This window comes from Desmodus rotundus, chromosome 11 (genome assembly GCF_022682495.2).
Source record: "Desmodus rotundus isolate HL8 chromosome 11, HLdesRot8A.1, whole genome shotgun sequence".
In the NCBI taxonomy this organism is placed as follows: Eukaryota; Metazoa; Chordata; class Mammalia; order Chiroptera; family Phyllostomidae; genus Desmodus; species Desmodus rotundus.
In genome coordinates, this window is record NC_071397.1 from 37,173,724 (window position 1) to 37,190,373 (window position 16,650).

Here is a 16,650-nt window from a genome sequence, read left to right on the forward strand (position 1 = left end):
TTGAAGACACGCAAGGAATCCCTTATGGGTAGTGGAGGGACATAGGTAAAAGCTGAGGGACAAAAAGCACTGAGATTCTTGAGCTGGCAGCAGGGCTGGAAGGTAAGGTAGTGAACCATCCTTTCTAGTCGCATCCTTCTAAGCCCGGAAGTGAGGAGCGTGGAGTACTAAGCAGTGGGGTGGTGGTCGTGGGGCGGGAGGGAAGGACCTACTCTCAAAGCACCTTTTAGGTCCAAATGCTGGGAGCTGCGTCTCCGCTCCGGTTTTCTTCTCACCGGGTAACTCCGCCCGGGAGCGGCTCCCTCTCAGACAAAAATTCGTTCCGGTTAAACTGGAAGGTGCGGGAAAGCCGACCTCCCGGAGCCCGGGAAACACAGGGCCGGCAAGAACCAGGAGCTGCGCGGGTGGGGAGCGGCCTGGACCCTCCCCCGGGCGGAACTGCCGGGTCGCAGAGGAAGGGGCGGTGCGGTCGCACACAAATCAGTCACGGCAGGCACTTCCACGTGACCAGCGTCGGCCAGTAGGAGGCCGGGGCAATAGCGGCGGGGAATTTCAAATGTGTTTGCGGAGAGGGGCTTGGACTCCATCTTTTCTTCTCTTTTCGGCTTCCCAGTGGTGAGTTCGGCCTCGGAAGTGCGCGGCAGAACTGCGGCGGCAGCGTGTGTACGGGATCCCTAGCCGCGCGGGTCGGTAAGTGGTGGGGGCGAGGCGGAGGCGGCTCTGCCGAACCGACGACGTAGGGCGCGGCTAAACCAGCTGGGGGGGAGGGGAGGCCTTGCTGCCTCCGCCAGGCCCCAGGGTGTTGCCTGAGCTTTTGTGGAGGATCGCGGAAGCAGGAGGTGGGTGTGGGTCCCTCTGGGTGGAGGGCCTGGCGGGGCACTTGGGGAGAGTTTGGGGACCTAACATCCTCTCCTAAAATCCTCTCTTGCCGGGTGTTTTAGAACAGGGAGAGGAGATGGAGGCTCTTTTCTGACAGTTACCTTTCGAACCTGACTTAAAGAGGTGATATCTAGATGCCCACTTTATTTCCCCTTTTTGTTGTTAAACTGGAGGTCAGTGGCGGCGTTGATATCAATGATCCAGTGTTACTGGGGTGATGTTTGAGAATTACAGAAGAGAGATTGACAGGAAGACTGCAGACACTTTGTTGACCAAACATCACCACCATGCAGATGAGCAAGTGCTCGGTATAAGAATACAGTAAATTCTTGATATTGGAGTGATAAGTCAGCAAGTCAGGATTCTGAGAGACATGCACAAGAACAAGCCTGCATACATCCCATTTATCAATAAAGGGCTGGGATGGTAGAGCCCTTGCAGTGTGCAGGCTTGCTCATAAAGCAGGTGACTAAAGGAATGGTTGTTCACATCACCGAAAGGATTCTTTCTATGTCTCAACCAGAATCCATACGAACAGTCCATCACATTTCCTCAAAGGACAGAATTTGCAAATGGCCCAGAGAAAATAATTCTAGAGAAAGAGCGAAAGGAAGGCATTCATTGTGCAGAAGAAAAAATGGAAAGTTTGATGGGGGAGACAGCAGTTTCTGTGTTGTGCAGTGGAAATTGTGTTAGGAAGAAAACACATAATTAGCCTATTGGGAACCTTGCTGAACAAATTTCAAATACATGCAGTTGTTTTTATGCACAAAGCTTCACAAATACTACCTTAATACATCTGTGTTAATATGTGTTTACATAAGTAATGCTTTAGTCTTCTGGGCTCTAAAAGTCTAGTTGCAGTGTTTCTCTTTAATGCTAGTAAAGTATAGGAATTATGATTAGCTTGATTTTTTTCTTTAGAAATGGAGGCTGAGGATTTAAGTGGCAAAGAATTGACAATTGATTCAATAATCAACAAAGTGAGAGATTTTAAAAATAAATTTAAAAATGAAGACCTTACTGATGAGCTAAGCCTGAATAAAGTCTCTTCTGATACCACAGGTGAGTTTCTTTTTTATTTTTTGAGTGACCGCTAAGCAAAGGAATAAAATGTTAACCATGTATGTTCATATAATGTAATTTTCTCAGTAATTAATACTTTCTGACAAAAAGAAACATATCATTTATTAGTGTACTCAGAGGTAGTTTTCTTAACTCTTCTGTTATTGTCAGCTGTTCTTTCTACTGATATTCCTGCTATCATTAGATATGCTATTTTTTATTCTTTTTTTGCTGCAAAATGAGAAAGCCTCACCAATCTTAATAAAGTTATGTATAAGGTTAAAGTCAAAAACCAAAGTTTTGATTTAGAGACTCTTTCTATTATTCCCTTGGCCTTTTTTCCCCTATCTCCTGCTCACTCTGCTCCAGCCACGGCAGCTTTCCTGCTGTCTGCCAAATACACTAGACCAGCTCTTACTCTACTGTCTTTTCTCTTGCCCTCTGCAGTGAAGTGAACACCACTCCCCAGATATCTGCTCACTCTTACCTCTTTAGGTCTTTTTCAAATATCATCTCAGGGAGGCCTTCCTAACTTACCTATTTAAAATAGTAACCCGTTGAGGTGGGAGTGTGTCCTCTCTCTCCCTTTCCTGTTACTATTTTTCTTCATAGCACTAATCACTTTATATGTGATTTATCGATGTGTTTTTTTATTGTTCCTCTCTTCGACTAGAAAGGGAGGTCTATGAAGGCATGGTTTTTATTTGTTTTATGTCTACACAGCTTAGAAAGGTATCTGGCACATACCAGGCATTTAAATATTTGTTGAATGATGAATGAGTGAAAGTGCCAAAATTTTAATACTCAACCTTTATCCTGCAAATTAGCTCAGAAGCCTAATTTATTACATTTCAGATTATTGACATCATTTGAAAAGTGACCTTTAGAAAAGTTTGTCAGATCTATACTAACCATTAAATGGGTGAAGGATTGAAAATAGATGGAAGATCTTGTAATCTAGTCATGGTGACAGATCATATATACTTGAAACAAGCTTGAAACTTATCATTTTGGTGTTAAGCGAATTCTTAACAGTATACCACCACATTTTATTATGTGTATTTAAAAAGCTCTATCAAACCTTGTTCAGCAAGGTAGATGAGTCCTTATTTAAAATCCTTAGCTCACTCAAGCCTATAAGTACTCAACATCTATTGATAACTGGGATGTACAACATTAAATTAAGTATTGAGGAAGACTCAAAAATGCCTAAAACCATGGTTTCCAGATGAGAGAACTAATGAAATCGTTATGTTATGTGTAATATATGTTTGGCCACGAACATATACAGACACTATAAACACAATGCCTCAAATGCTGAACAGAAGGAGAATGGGGTATTCAGAGGCATGAAGAATACATCTGCAGAGACACTTTTTTAGACATCTTACAGACTAATTTGTTAGGAAAGCAATGGGCGGTAAAACTGGAAAAGAAGTTAAGGTCAGATGATAAAATTTAAGATAAAAAAAGGGAAGTTATGAATGTACTATGTTTTAGTAGGGCGCAGAAACAGTAATTTTGTTTGCAAAAGTAAAGATTTAGCCCTTGTCGAAGGTAACTGAAACCAATGGAAGGAACAATAGTTTCTCTGAGAAATTAGAACTTAATCATATTTAGTAATGACGAAAATATTGTAAATAGGAGAAGGTAACTGAAACTGGTGGAAGGAATGATAGCTTCTCTGAGAATGGATAGTTTCTCTAAAAATAGTTAGGATACTAAAATAGAATTATGCTGTTACAGTGTAAAGTATTTTTAGACTACATATGGTTTTTTAAAGCTACTAATAAAAACAACAGTTATTTTCAAATTTTTTCCTTCAAAATATATAACTCTTTAGAGTAAAATATAGCCTGATAAAAGATATCTATGCAGTAAATAAGTTGCTTATATTTTTACACAAATGTTAAATTTTTTAAAAAGTGTTTTAAGGAAGTTATGTACATTGATATTGAGAATATAACTATAATTTGACAGAGAAGTTCAATATGGCATTTATTTTTATGTCTTACTGTTGTTATGGTGTATTTTGTTTCCTTTATTCAGATAATTCGGGAACTGTTAACCAAATTATGATGATGGCAAACAACCCAGAGGACTGGTTGAATTTGTTGCTCAAACTAGAGAAAAACAGTGTCCCCCTAAATGACGCCCTTTTAAATAAATTGATTGGTCGTTACAGTCAAGCAATTGAAGCACTTCCTCCAGATAAATATGGCCAAAGTGAGAGTTTTGCTCGAATTCAAGTGAGATTTGCTGAATTAAAAGCGTAAGTATTAGTATTTTAACCGCATTATATAACTACATTACAAAAAAGTAAAATGAAAACAAGTCAGGATTACTTGTAAGAAAATTAATATTTTTGACCAAATTCTTTTGTTTATAATTAACAAGTAAATAATGTAAACTCTCTTTACTATGTACATATCTCCACAACTTCCCTATTCTTGGCTCTGTCTTGAAAGATTTTTTAAATAACCCTGATAGTATTTAATTTTACACACACAAAAAACAATACCCCATGTCTCTGGAAAATAAAATGAAGAATTATAAAACTTAGGTAGCTGTGCCCTTTTTCTTAAAATTTGATTCTGAAATCTTTATTACAGTATTCAAGAGCCAGATGATGCACGTGACTACTTTCAAATGGCCAGAGCAAACTGCAAGAAATTTGCTTTTGTGCATGTATCTTTTGCCCAGTTTGAACTATCACAAGGTAACTTGAAATGTCAAGTCTCAATTTTAAGTAAAAGATAACTTCCTTTGTAACTCATATCCTAATATTAAATGATGTATGAAGTGGGGATTTGAGGCAAAAGACAGGAAAGTTGATGAGATAATATTTTGGGGTAAGAATCCCACCGAAGTGAAAATGCAGAGAATACTTGGTATACTAACTCTTCCACTTGCAAAGAGGAATCCAGGGAAATAAGCATGAACATCATGTTTGTGCTTAGTTAGATTCAGAAACAGTCTAAAGGAAAGTGGCTTCTTCACTGAGTATTTGTGGGATGAAGGAGGTAAGATATTTAAGCTAGAGCTTAGACAAGCTTTTTTATGCTCTGATTTCGTAGCACTGAAATGAACATCAAAATTAATTTAGCATTAATTGGTGGTTCCCCTCTGAGGAAAAACAAGTAAACTGCTGTAGAAGCTTTTATTTCTTGCTCACCTGGTTCTTATTCTTCACTTTTTGGACGGGACCAGGGCAATCTCTTCCTCAGAGACTGCGTCTGACCATTCATAGTCTTCTTTCTTTCTCCTTTTCTGGGGCCTCTGGATCTACCCTCAGTCTGTCCTCTTGGACACATGTTCCTGTTTTCCCTCGGACTTCTTTCTGCTGCATTCCGAATCCCATTTACCACCAGATACACACATTATCACTCTTGGTTTGGCTCGGCCAGAACCCCCATAATGGTGCTCAAATTGGGGCTCAGCAACTGGAGAGTATTCTCTGGGGCTGAGGTTGCAGAAAAGCATCGTACCAACTCCTTGCTTGTTAAAATAAGTTTGGCTGGGCCTTCATTCTACCTAAAATTTTTTTTGAGGTATTATGGCCTATCAATAGCAAGTATGAACTTTACATCTTTAGAACACACAGATATTGAAAATCTCAACTTGTGATATGTGAAAAAGAAATGCACTTTATCTGTACCACTGCAGTGTAGTAGTTAACCTCAAGGTCAAAATCATGTTCAAAAATTATTTTGATTAGCCTTTCAGGAAATGTAGAACATCTTTGAAATCTTATGTGTAGTTTGGTATGTATGTTTGTAGGGGTAGAGGACATTCCATAGTTTTTATCAGATTGTCATTGAAGTCTATAAGCTGCCTCATTACTAGTTATCTAAGCCTTTTTTGTTTCCTGGGTGAAAATGTTCAATATATGAAATTCTGTCACTGCTGTCAATAAGTATAGACTTAGTAACCACCATCAAATATATTTATATTCTTTTTTATTTATTTTATTTTTTAATATATTTTATTATGTTATTACAGTTGTCCCCACTTCCCCCCCTTCACTCCAGTCCATCCTGCACACTACCTCCCTCCCACATTCCCCCCCTATAGTTCATGTCCTTGGGTCATACTTATAAGTTCTTTGGCTTCTACATTTCCTATACTATCCTCCCCCTGTCTATTTTCTACATACCATTTATGCTACTTATTCCCTATACCTTTCTACCCCTCTCTCCCCTTCCTACTCCCCTGTTAATAACCCTCCATGTGATCTCCATTTCTGTGGTTCTGTTCCTGTTCTAGTTGTTTGCTTAGTTTGCTTTTTTTTTTTTGGTTTTAGGTGTGGTTGTTAATAACTGGGAGTTTGCTGTCATTTTTACTGTTCCTATTTTTTATCTTTTTTTAGATAAATCTCTTTAACATTTGATATAATAAGGGCTTGGTGATGATGAACTCCTTTAACTTGACCTTATCTGAGAGGCACTTTATCTGCCCTTCCATTCTAAATGATAGCTTTGCTGGATACAGTAATCTTGGATGTAGGTCCTTGACTTTCATGATTTGGAATACTTCTTGCTAGCCCCTTCTTGCCTGTAAGGTCTCTTGAGAAATCAGCTGATAGTCTTATGGGAACTCCTTTGTAGGTAACTGTGTCCTTTTCTCTTGCTGCTTGTAAGATTCTCTCCTTCTGCTTAATCTTGGGTAATGTAATTATGATGTGCCTTGGTGTGTTCCTCCTTGGGTCCAGCTTCTTTGGGACTCTCTGAGCTTCCTGGACTTCCTGGAAGTCTATTTCCTTTGCCAGATTGGGAAAGTTCTCCTTCATTATTTGTTCAAATAAGTTTTCAATTTCTTGTTCTTCCTCTTCTCCTTCTGGTACCCCTATAATTCGGATATTGGAATTTTTCAAGATGTCCTGGAGGTTCCTAAGCCTCTCCTCATTTTTTTGAATTCTTGTTTCTTCATTCCTTTCATGGATGGATGTTTCTTTCTTCCTTCTGGTCCACATCATTGATTTGAGTTCCAGTTTCCTTCCCATCACTATTTTCCTTTGTTTTCCTACTATTTTCCTACATTTTCCTTTGTTTCTCTTAGCACAGCCTTCATTTTTTCATCTAATCTGTGACCAAATTCAACCAATTCTGTGAGCTTCCTGATTACCAGTGTTTTGAACTGTGCATCTGATAGGTTGGCTATCTCTTCGTCACTAAGTTGTATTTTTTCTGGAACTTTGATCTGTTCTTTCATTTGGGCCATTTTTTTTTTTGTCTTGGTGCGCCTATTATGTAAAGGGGTAGAGCCTTAGGTGTTCACCAGCACAGGGTATCGGTGGTTGCTGCGCTGTGACGCTGTATGTGGGGGAGGGGCCAAGAGGGAGCAATGGCGCTTGCTCTGCTCTCTGCAGGTTTTCAGTCACTCCCTCTGCTACCCACAATCAAATTGGGCCCCTCTGGTGCTGGTGCCCAAGTGGGTGGGCTTGTGCACGCTCTAGGCCCCTGTGGGTCTCTCCAACGACCTCTCCTGTGAGGCTGGGAGTTTCTCCTGCTGCCACCTCAACCCCCACAGGTGTTTTCATTCAGAGGTTTGAGGCTTTATTTCCCCACGCTGGAGCCCTGGGTTGTGCTGTCTGTCACTGGGTCCACCAACTGCTACCTCGCTGGCCAGCTGCAGCCTGGCCTGCCCTGTTCCACAATCCACCACCTCGCCGGGTCCGCCAGCCGCTGCCTTGCCGTGAGTCCTCTCCGCCCCGGCTGCCTGTTTCCGCCCCTCCTACCAATCTGGATGAATGTTTCTTCTTTATCTCCTTGGTTGTCGGACTTCCATACAGTTCAATTTTCTGTCAGTTCTGGTTGTTTTTTGTTTTTAAATTGTTGCTGTCTTTCTTTTGGTTATGCAAGGAGGCACAGTGTGTCTACCTATGCCTCCATCTTGGCTGGAAGTCTATATTTATATTCTTAAACTTGTAAGTTGTCTGAAGCTAGAGGACATCTCTTAATCATCTTTGTATCCTAAGTGCCAAGTTCATAACGTAGCTCCTGTAAATGTTGATAACATATTCTCTAAGATACATGATATATATATTTTACTGTTTATAGCAAAGTAGTAGACTAAATAGATTGGGTAAGTTTGCAGTTGAAGTAAAATTTGTTTGGTAATTTATCTGTCATTAGAAAGGTAATTGTGGTAATTATTTTCACATTTTGAGGGTGGTGTAGCTAAGTCTGATAGGTAAAGATTAATCTTTATCATTGTAATTTTTTTTTTTACAAGAATCCGTTTGATGGAGGATTCCCTTTAGCAAAAGATGTCAACCTTTTCTTAATGACTGAATGTCATTATGAATGATAATTATTATACTGCATTGTAACAGATTGATGCTTGGGTCTAAGCATCTAGGGCTTACTTTTTCCTTTTATTAATTTCCTTGAGGGTCCTAAGTGTTTTTATTGGTCTTTGGTGTCTCCACTTTGTAACTGCTTTGTTATACTCCTTTTACGTCTGAAAATGTACAGTGGTGATACACTAATGCACAAATATATCAATTACATATTACACAAGTAAACTATTTGAGGTAAATTGTTTATTAGAACTGAGGCTGCTTATTTGCTTATGAAATAAAGCTCAGGAGCCTTGGAATGAGTATTTTTGCCTAAAGCTTTTAAATTTTTTTCAAGGTCTTGAAGAGTAAGAATCTGGAGAGTGAAGATGGCTACATTAAAATAACTATCAATTTTTACTTTTAGGTAATTTCAAAAAAAGCAAACAACTTCTTCAAAAAGCTGTAGAATGTGGAGCGGTACCACTACAAATGCTGGAAATTGCCATTCAGAATTTAAACCTCCAAAAAAAGCAGCTTCTTTCAGAGGAGGAAAAGAAGAGTTTATCAAGTAAATATACTAGTGTGTGCTAATACTTTTCTGTGGCTGATTATCTGTGGAAAAAGATTAAGAGTAATATTTTATAGAAAAATATCATTTAATGTAGAATGGACACAATCTAAGTTTAAATTTCATATTTAAAGGAGGTGAGGCATTTAGAAGTAAAGTCTTTCTCATTATGTTTATTATTTTGTTGTTATTGATCACACTTTCACTGGTAACACATAAAAAGAAACTCAATCTAAGAAGGACAATCACTTTTTGCTTTTAAAAATGGGGCATGTGCCTTTAATCTGGGGAAACAATTATGTAATTATGAAACAGTTATTAAATATAGTTAGACAACATCTTGAGAACACCTTTAGTCTGCATATCTTATTTAGGGACAGGTCTGCAAATTGACCGTAAGTATTCTTATTTGTGAAATCACTTTTTCTGTATTCCTTATGTCTTTACAAATTTAATCACAATTTCAAAAATTTTACAGCAGCTACAGTATTAAGTGCCCAAGAATCATTCCCCAATTCCCTTGGACATTTACAGAGTAGGAACATCAGCTGTGATTCCAGAGGACAGACTGCAAAAGCCAGGTTTCTCTATGGGTGAGGAAATTGAACTAGTTTTTTAATTCTCATCATGCATTTATATTATTTATATGTTAATATATATTTTCATGTAAAAGTGATAACAGTGTTTAGAAGGTAATGGAAATACATATGTTAATATTATTCTTTTAAAAATTGAGGGTATTTTCTTCTGTTTAGAGAGAATGTGCCCCCTCAAGATGCAGACATAAGTCATCGAAATCCCTTAAAACCAACAAACAAAGCTAAACGGGTAAGTCGGTTTTAATCTATTTTGATTAAGGTGGTAGTGGTAAGGTTTTTATTTCCTAGTTTGTCACTTAATCTTTCAAAACATTTTCAGTCATGCCCATTTGGAAGAGTCCCAGTTAACCTTCTAAATAGCCCAGATTGTCATGAGGAGACTGATGGTCCGGTTGTACCAAGTTTTACAAAAAGGTGTGTTTGGGTTTTAATTTTTTAATTTGTTTTCAATATTTGCATGTTGATGGATGGCAGAATGGTCTTAAAGTCTTTTACTGCTTCATAGTAATTACAATTAAATTTTTATTTAGTATTAAAGGTTACCAAGTCTCTAAATGTCAGGGATAAAGAAATGAGTGAGGGATTTGACTTTATTTTGCTTTTTCACTCATTAAAAATATTCACTAAAGGAACTATTAAAAAATAGGAAACATGGAGGAAAAAACATTAAGACAACCTGAAACTTAAAAGACTGTGCAGACATACCCAAACTCCTGTTGTTTGAACATTTCTCACTTAAATTGGTAGCCTCTCTGTTAAGAAAGAGTTCCTTCCTGGTGCATATATAGAAGTCCCCATAGCAGGGGTGAAGGAGGTCTGGGCATGGTTTCTTTTCCGGCTAGCTCAAGAAGAAGAGCAGCTGTCAGTGGAAAGGTTGATGAATCCATTCATTTGTTTCAGAGGCTAGGACATCAAGAAGTGAGGCAGAGTAGGTAGAGATACAATGTTGTTTATTATATCCAATGTGTTCTCCTTCCTTTAGCTTAAGTGTTTATTCCTGTAAAACAAATGGGAATACAGTTCCAGCTTAGCTAATGGTATTTTTCTGGTCTATTGCTAACTCTAACCACTCCGAAAAATTATTTCTGTTTGAATAGTCTCCTTGGATTCCAGAGAACCATTTGGCAAGTAAACTTTAGAAACACAAATGAGCCCTGGCTGGTGTGGCTCAGTGGACTGAGTGCCAACCTGCGAACCAAGGGGTTGCTGGTTCAATTCCCATTCAGGACACATGCCTGGGTTGCAGGACAGGCCCACAGTAGGGGGCGCACAAGAGGCAACCACACTGATGTTTCTCTCCGTCCCTTCCCCTCTCTCTAAAAATAAGTAAATAAACTCTTTTAAAAAAAGAAACACAAATGATTGTTTTTAGTTGTCATCTTCTACACTTAAATTCCTGTTATATATAGGCTGGACTGTGTTAATATTAAAAGAGCATTTTGGTTGTCAGGTTAAGCTCTGAAATGTTATGATTATTATCTTATCATCTTCATTTCATATACCTAACTGAAGAATAAAGAAGAGTTTCTCATACTCTAAGAAAATAAAAACAAACCGGGCATTTTTTTTTGCTTATGATAGATAGACTATGCTAGGCACCGTGGAGGCCCACAGAATGGTTTATATTCTAGTTCTTATCCTTAAACTGTTTGCAATCTGAAGTGTAGTTTCAGTTACATATTGCTGTTCCCTTTTCCTTTCCCACAGTCACACCCTAATTGCAACTGTTACTTACATAATGAAGTACATAGTCACCTACTAATCTTTAACATTTTGTCATCCCTGAGCACCTAAATCACATTTGTGCTAGAATCATTGTTATTTTTCAAAATACCTTTCCAAGAGATTTTTTTCCATTTAAAAATAGTATAGTTAAAAAGTCGACTTTAAAATAGAAAAAATCATATATTGAAAAGATTGAATTCAAGTTAAATGTTAAAATTATTTTGTTTTGTGGGTAATAGACGGACCTCTAGAACAGAATGCCGAGAAGTGATTGTGCCTGAATCTAAATCAAGTGGAAATGATTCCTGTGAATTGAGAAATTTAAAGGTATTTCTATTTTTGAATTTTTTTTAGTTATATTTTTATTTATTTATTTTTAGAGAGAAGGGAAGGGAGGGAGAAAGAGAAGGAAAGAAATATCAATGTGTGGTTGCCTCTTACATGGCCCCCACTGGGGACCTGGCCCGCAACCCCGGCATGTGCCCTGACTGGGAATCAAATCGGCTACCTTTTGGTACACAGCCTGCACTCAATCCACTGACCTACACCACCCAGGGCTCTATTTTTGAATTTTTATATGGAGCAAGGGTTTTTGAGCCAGGGTTCATGTAGCTTTTTCTGTGAAAGGCAACCCAGTTTGTACAATATCTTTAACAGTGTCCCTGAAGTCCCAAGAAATGTAGGACCACTAATGGGAAGTGGTACAGAAGTCCTAAACCCTTTCTCCAAGACTGAGGTGGTGGAGATCAATCATCTCCTGGGATAAATGAAGTAACACGTCTGATGCATGTGCTTAAGTAGACTTGGTGGCCTGGGTTTGGTTATAGCTGGGGGAGTCATTTCCCCCAGCTTTCTTGGTATGTTTAGTCATATGATCTGGTAGGATATCTTAGACAAAAATAAGATGATAAATTGTGATTTGCAGAGGTGAGGACTTAGTCTGATGTGCTGATATGGCAGAGCAACTTTGTGTGAACTTCAAAGACCAGGAAAGTTGTAGTCTCTGATACACTGATTTTTAGGTGTTATACTATTCTTACTGTATTTGAGTTAGACCCCCTGGTGTCATAGTGAGGGTATCTTCAATTGTATAGTTTTTATAATTCCTCTCCTTCATAGTCTATGCTTTAAAATAATAATTTTAATTAATCACAACTATCTTAGGGGAAAATGCATAGTTTTGCTAAAATTTTACTTTCTGGATTTAGAATAACTATTGTCTTAGACTCACACAGATCTTAATTTTGAATAATGCTGTTATTTTTGGTGATAAAATACAATCATCGTAACAAAATAATGAGGTGTGTTTTATGTTGGATTCAGATTTTCTAACCTCACTTTCAAAGTGAATATATTCTAGCAATTGATTAATATGCCCATTAAAGACAAACTGGCCAAGTTTATGGTTATGGCTATTACTATTACTCTAGTCAGTAATTCAAGAAGTTAATCTTTGCTTGGAGTTTGTGAGTCTACATGAGATTAAAATTAATAATTTTTCTAGTAGTGTTTTCAAATAGATGAGACTTTAGTATATTGAACACTAAGGCAAATTAGTACTACTGTTTATGAGGCTTTTATTATTGATATCTTATTTTTCTATAGTCTGTTCAAAATATCCACTCCAAAGAACCTCTGGTGTCAGATGAGAAAAGTTCAGAACTTACTACTGATTCAATCACCGTGAAGAATAAAATTGAATCAAGTTTTCCAAGAAAATTAGAAGAAGGTAAGACTTCTTTAATTAAGAAAATCATTTTGTTCCTAGAGAATGCTAACCAGCCACCTAAGATCTGTAATATAAGACTTTGTCCCTTTTTCTATCTTGTATTTCAGTTGAATTATAAAGAGTGTATAAAAGACACTGAATCCTGTAGCAAAGGAACTTTTATTTACCTAAAAGATGCATAAAAGAAAGAGTGTATGGAAAGTACCATGGAGCTGAGTTATTTTTCTCAATTGGCTTGAGAAATACTTTCTGGAAAGGACACAGAAGCTGTATTTATATGACACTTCTCCTTTTCCTCTTTAATCAGACCTTTAGTTTTCCACTATGTGAATACTATGATAAATGCTCTAAGGATGTGCAAATGAATGAGCCAGAGTCCCAAAGAGGCTGTCATCCAATGTGGGCGATATACTACTAAATATAATACTGGGTAGAATGTATAGAGTGTCATGAGAACCACGTAAATAAAATGCTATGAGAATTCAGAGGGAGGAGAAGTTTGAGAAACTAATTTAGGGAAAATAAGGTTAATACTCTGTGGAAGAGAAGAAATGAGAAAACCTATTAGGGGTTAATAAATAGGAAGGAATAGCAGTGACAGTATTTCAGATGGAGGGAATAGCATATGCAAAAGAATAAAACATTTTAGGAACTAAAGACAGTCTAGTTATGCTGAAAACTTTTTTAACACAGGTAGTGTAGAAATACAAGGTAAGACTTGGTAAACCTCAAATGGCTGGCTTAAATTTTTTATTCTTTTAGGTGTCAGAGTACCATTAAAGATTTTTGAGCAGGGTCATCAATTGGATGATCATTGTCCAAACAAAGGTTGTTAGATTGGATTTTTTTTTTTTTCTTTTAATTGGACTGAGGAGGGGCAGTGGGACAAAACTAGGCTTGCTCCCGACTCATTTGGGTTTATCTTGGACTTGCCTGGTTTAGCCCTGAAAGTCCCATGTTTCAGGAAAGCCCTCAGTCCTCGGCAAAATGAGGGGGTTAGTCATCCTAGAATTGTCTTTTTGCTATTATTTTGATTGGGAATAGATCCTTAATCCTAGTATTTGGAGAAAACTGTTAGATTTTATACTTTCATGGCATCTACTATGAACTCATGTGATTAAGTACCTAATTTAATGTTTTTAAATGAAGACATGCCAATAATACTTTATTATATAGTAAAACTTCTAATTATAAAAACTGCCCAATCATAAGAGTATAACCAATGCAATATTTCACTCATACTTCTTTCTTTATAGTATATTCGAAGGATGATGTTGCTGGGTCACCAGATGTGTATATGTTCACTGTTAGTAGATAGTGCCCCACAGTTTTCCACAGTGGGTATACCTTTGACCAGCAGTTATATTGCACTTGCTCCATATTATTCTCAGTCGTTTTATTGATGGGTTTTAGTTTTAGACGTTATGATGCTGCTAAGTATTATCTCTTTGTGGTTTTAATTTGCATTTCCTTGGTGTCTAATGACGTTGAACATCTTTTTGATTGTTTATTGGTTGTTTGGATATCCTCTTGTCAAGTACTTTTTGGAGTCTCTTGCCAATTTTTCTTTTGGGTTTTTTTCCTATTGATTTTTAGGAGATATTATATCATCTATATACAGATCCTTTTGTTGGATATATGTATTACAAATGACTTCTCCCATTATGTGGTGAAGACTAGATGAAAAGAAGTTCATAATTATCATGCATTTTAATTTATTAATTTTTTCTTTTGGGGTGAGTGTTTTCTGTGTCTTTAAACAAATCTTTTCCTACTCTAAGATCATAAATTTTATGTAAGATCAACTGTCAAGGTCCTTTTTTCCCGTGTGTATATCCAGTTGATCCATTGGTGTTTGTTGAAAAGACTCTTTTCCCTCACTGAATTGCTGTAAATTAGGTCATTCTGTGTGTGATGTGTGGATTTGGATTCTTCTCTGTTCCATAGTTCTTTTTGTCTATCTTTGTACTAATGCAGTACAGTTCTAATTACTGCAATAAATCTATATATCTGTCAGAAATACTTCCAGTTTCATTTCTTCATTATCAGCGTAAATCTCCCAACTTGTCCCTTAAGACTATGTTAGCTGTTCTGAGCCTTTGGGATTTCCATGTAAATACTGCAGTCTATCAGATTACATTTTTTAAAAAGATTTTATGTATTTATTTTTAGACAGAGGGGGAGGGAGAAAGAGAGGGAGAGAAGCATCAATGTGTGGTTGCCTCTTGCATGCCCCATACTGGGGACCCAGCCCGCAACCTAGGCATGTGCCCTGACTGGGAATCAACCATTGACCCTTTGGTTCTCAGGCTGGTGCTCAATCCACTGAGCCACACCAGCCAGGGCCAGACTACTTTTTTTTTTTAATGGGATTTTGATTGAGATCTAATGGGACAAGCTGACATCTTAACAGGTAAATTCTGTAGTCTACTAACCTAGAATTCATTTAAGTAGTCTTTAAAATATCCAGAGCATCATTTTCTCTATAGAGATTTTGGTTATCTTTTGCTAGAGTTATTCCTAAATATTTGACAGCTTTTGATGCTATAATGAATGGGACCTTTTAAAAAAATTGTATCCTTTTATTCTTTGTTGCTAATATATAAAAATAAAACTGATTTTAGTTATTGATCTTAGATGCAGTGACATTGCTAAATTCATTGAATAATTTTAATATTTTATTATGGATTTGTTCATGTCATTTGAAAGTAATATAACATTTTTTTGCCTTCTAAGTCTTTTAGTTTTCATTTCCTTTCTTTGCTGTAGTGCACTTAACATCTTCAGTATAATGATGAACAGAAGGGATGATACGTGGCAGTCTTTTCTCATTCCATATTTTAGAGGGAAGTTTTCAGTATGTTACCCTTGTATGATAATTGCTGTAAATTTTTGTAGCTGCTTTTTATCAAGTACCAAAGATTAAGTTTTGCTTTATACCTAGATTATCATTAGTTTTTGTAAGTGACTGGGTGTTGAAATTTATCAAACTCTTCTGTGTTTATTGAGTTGATCATATTTTTCCCTTTTTTTTTTTGTAATTCTATTTATTTTTTAGAGAGTGGGGAAAGGAGGGAGGAAGAGAGGGAGAGAAACATTGATGTTCACATATCGATCAGTTTTCTCCTGCACACCCGCAACTGGGGACCTGGCATGCAGCCCTGGCATGTGCCCTGAATGGGAATTGAACCTACAACCTTTCATTTTGTAGGCTGCTGCTCAACCCACTGAGCTACACCAGCCAGGACTGAGTTGGTCATATTTTTTCTTCTCTATTCTATTATGACAAATTGATTTTCAAATAGTAAGCAAACTTCACATTTAGGAATATACACAACTTGGTCATAATTTATATTCTTTTGTATATGAATTGAAAATATTTTGTTTAAGATTTTTACATCTATTGTGATAGGAATGGAATATTGATATTCATAGAATAGTAAATAAATTTAAATTATATTTTATTGCTTATGCTGTTACAGTTGTCCCAATTTCCCCCCCTTTTTCCTCCTCCACCCAGACTACCCCCCCACCTTTCTGCAAGCATCCCATACCATTGTCCATGTCCATGGGTTATGCATATATATTCTTTGACTACTGTATTCCCTATGCTGTACTTTATTTTACATCCCCATGACTATTCTGTAACAACCAACTTGTATTTCTTAATCCCTTCACCTTTTTCTCCCATCTCCCCAACTCCCCTCCCTCTGTATCTATGATTCTGTTTCTGTTATGTTTGTTTATGTTGTTTTTTTAGATTCAATCATTGATAAATATATATTTGTTGCCATTTTATTGT

General features: G+C 37.1%; 1 protein-coding gene across 4 annotated transcripts in view; it reads left to right on the top strand.

The window, feature by feature from the left end:
* The first annotated feature begins 552 nt into the window (after window positions 1–552).
* The window catches only part of TTK (TTK protein kinase), a 45,229-nt gene continuing 29,131 nt past the window's right edge, over window positions 553–16,650 (top strand). For 2 of the 4 annotated variants that reach the window (XM_024576651.3, XM_024576652.3), the window contains exons 1-10: window positions 553–690; window positions 1,804–1,944; window positions 3,994–4,216; window positions 4,557–4,663; window positions 8,652–8,795; window positions 9,274–9,388; window positions 9,551–9,623; window positions 9,714–9,808; window positions 11,359–11,446; window positions 12,725–12,848. In XM_024576651.3, coding sequence (XP_024432419.2) covers window positions 1,806–1,944; window positions 3,994–4,216; window positions 4,557–4,663; window positions 8,652–8,795; window positions 9,274–9,388; window positions 9,551–9,623; window positions 9,714–9,808; window positions 11,359–11,446; window positions 12,725–12,848 — 1,108 coding nt within the window. In that variant the 5' untranslated portion in view covers window positions 553–690; window positions 1,804–1,805. Of the gene's footprint in view, window positions 691–768; window positions 840–1,803; window positions 1,945–3,993; window positions 4,217–4,556; window positions 4,664–8,651; window positions 8,796–9,273; window positions 9,389–9,550; window positions 9,624–9,713; window positions 9,809–11,358; window positions 11,447–12,724; window positions 12,849–16,650 lie in introns of those variants that run through there. The other 2 variants (XM_045184883.2, XM_045184884.2) reach the window with 2 other exon arrangements.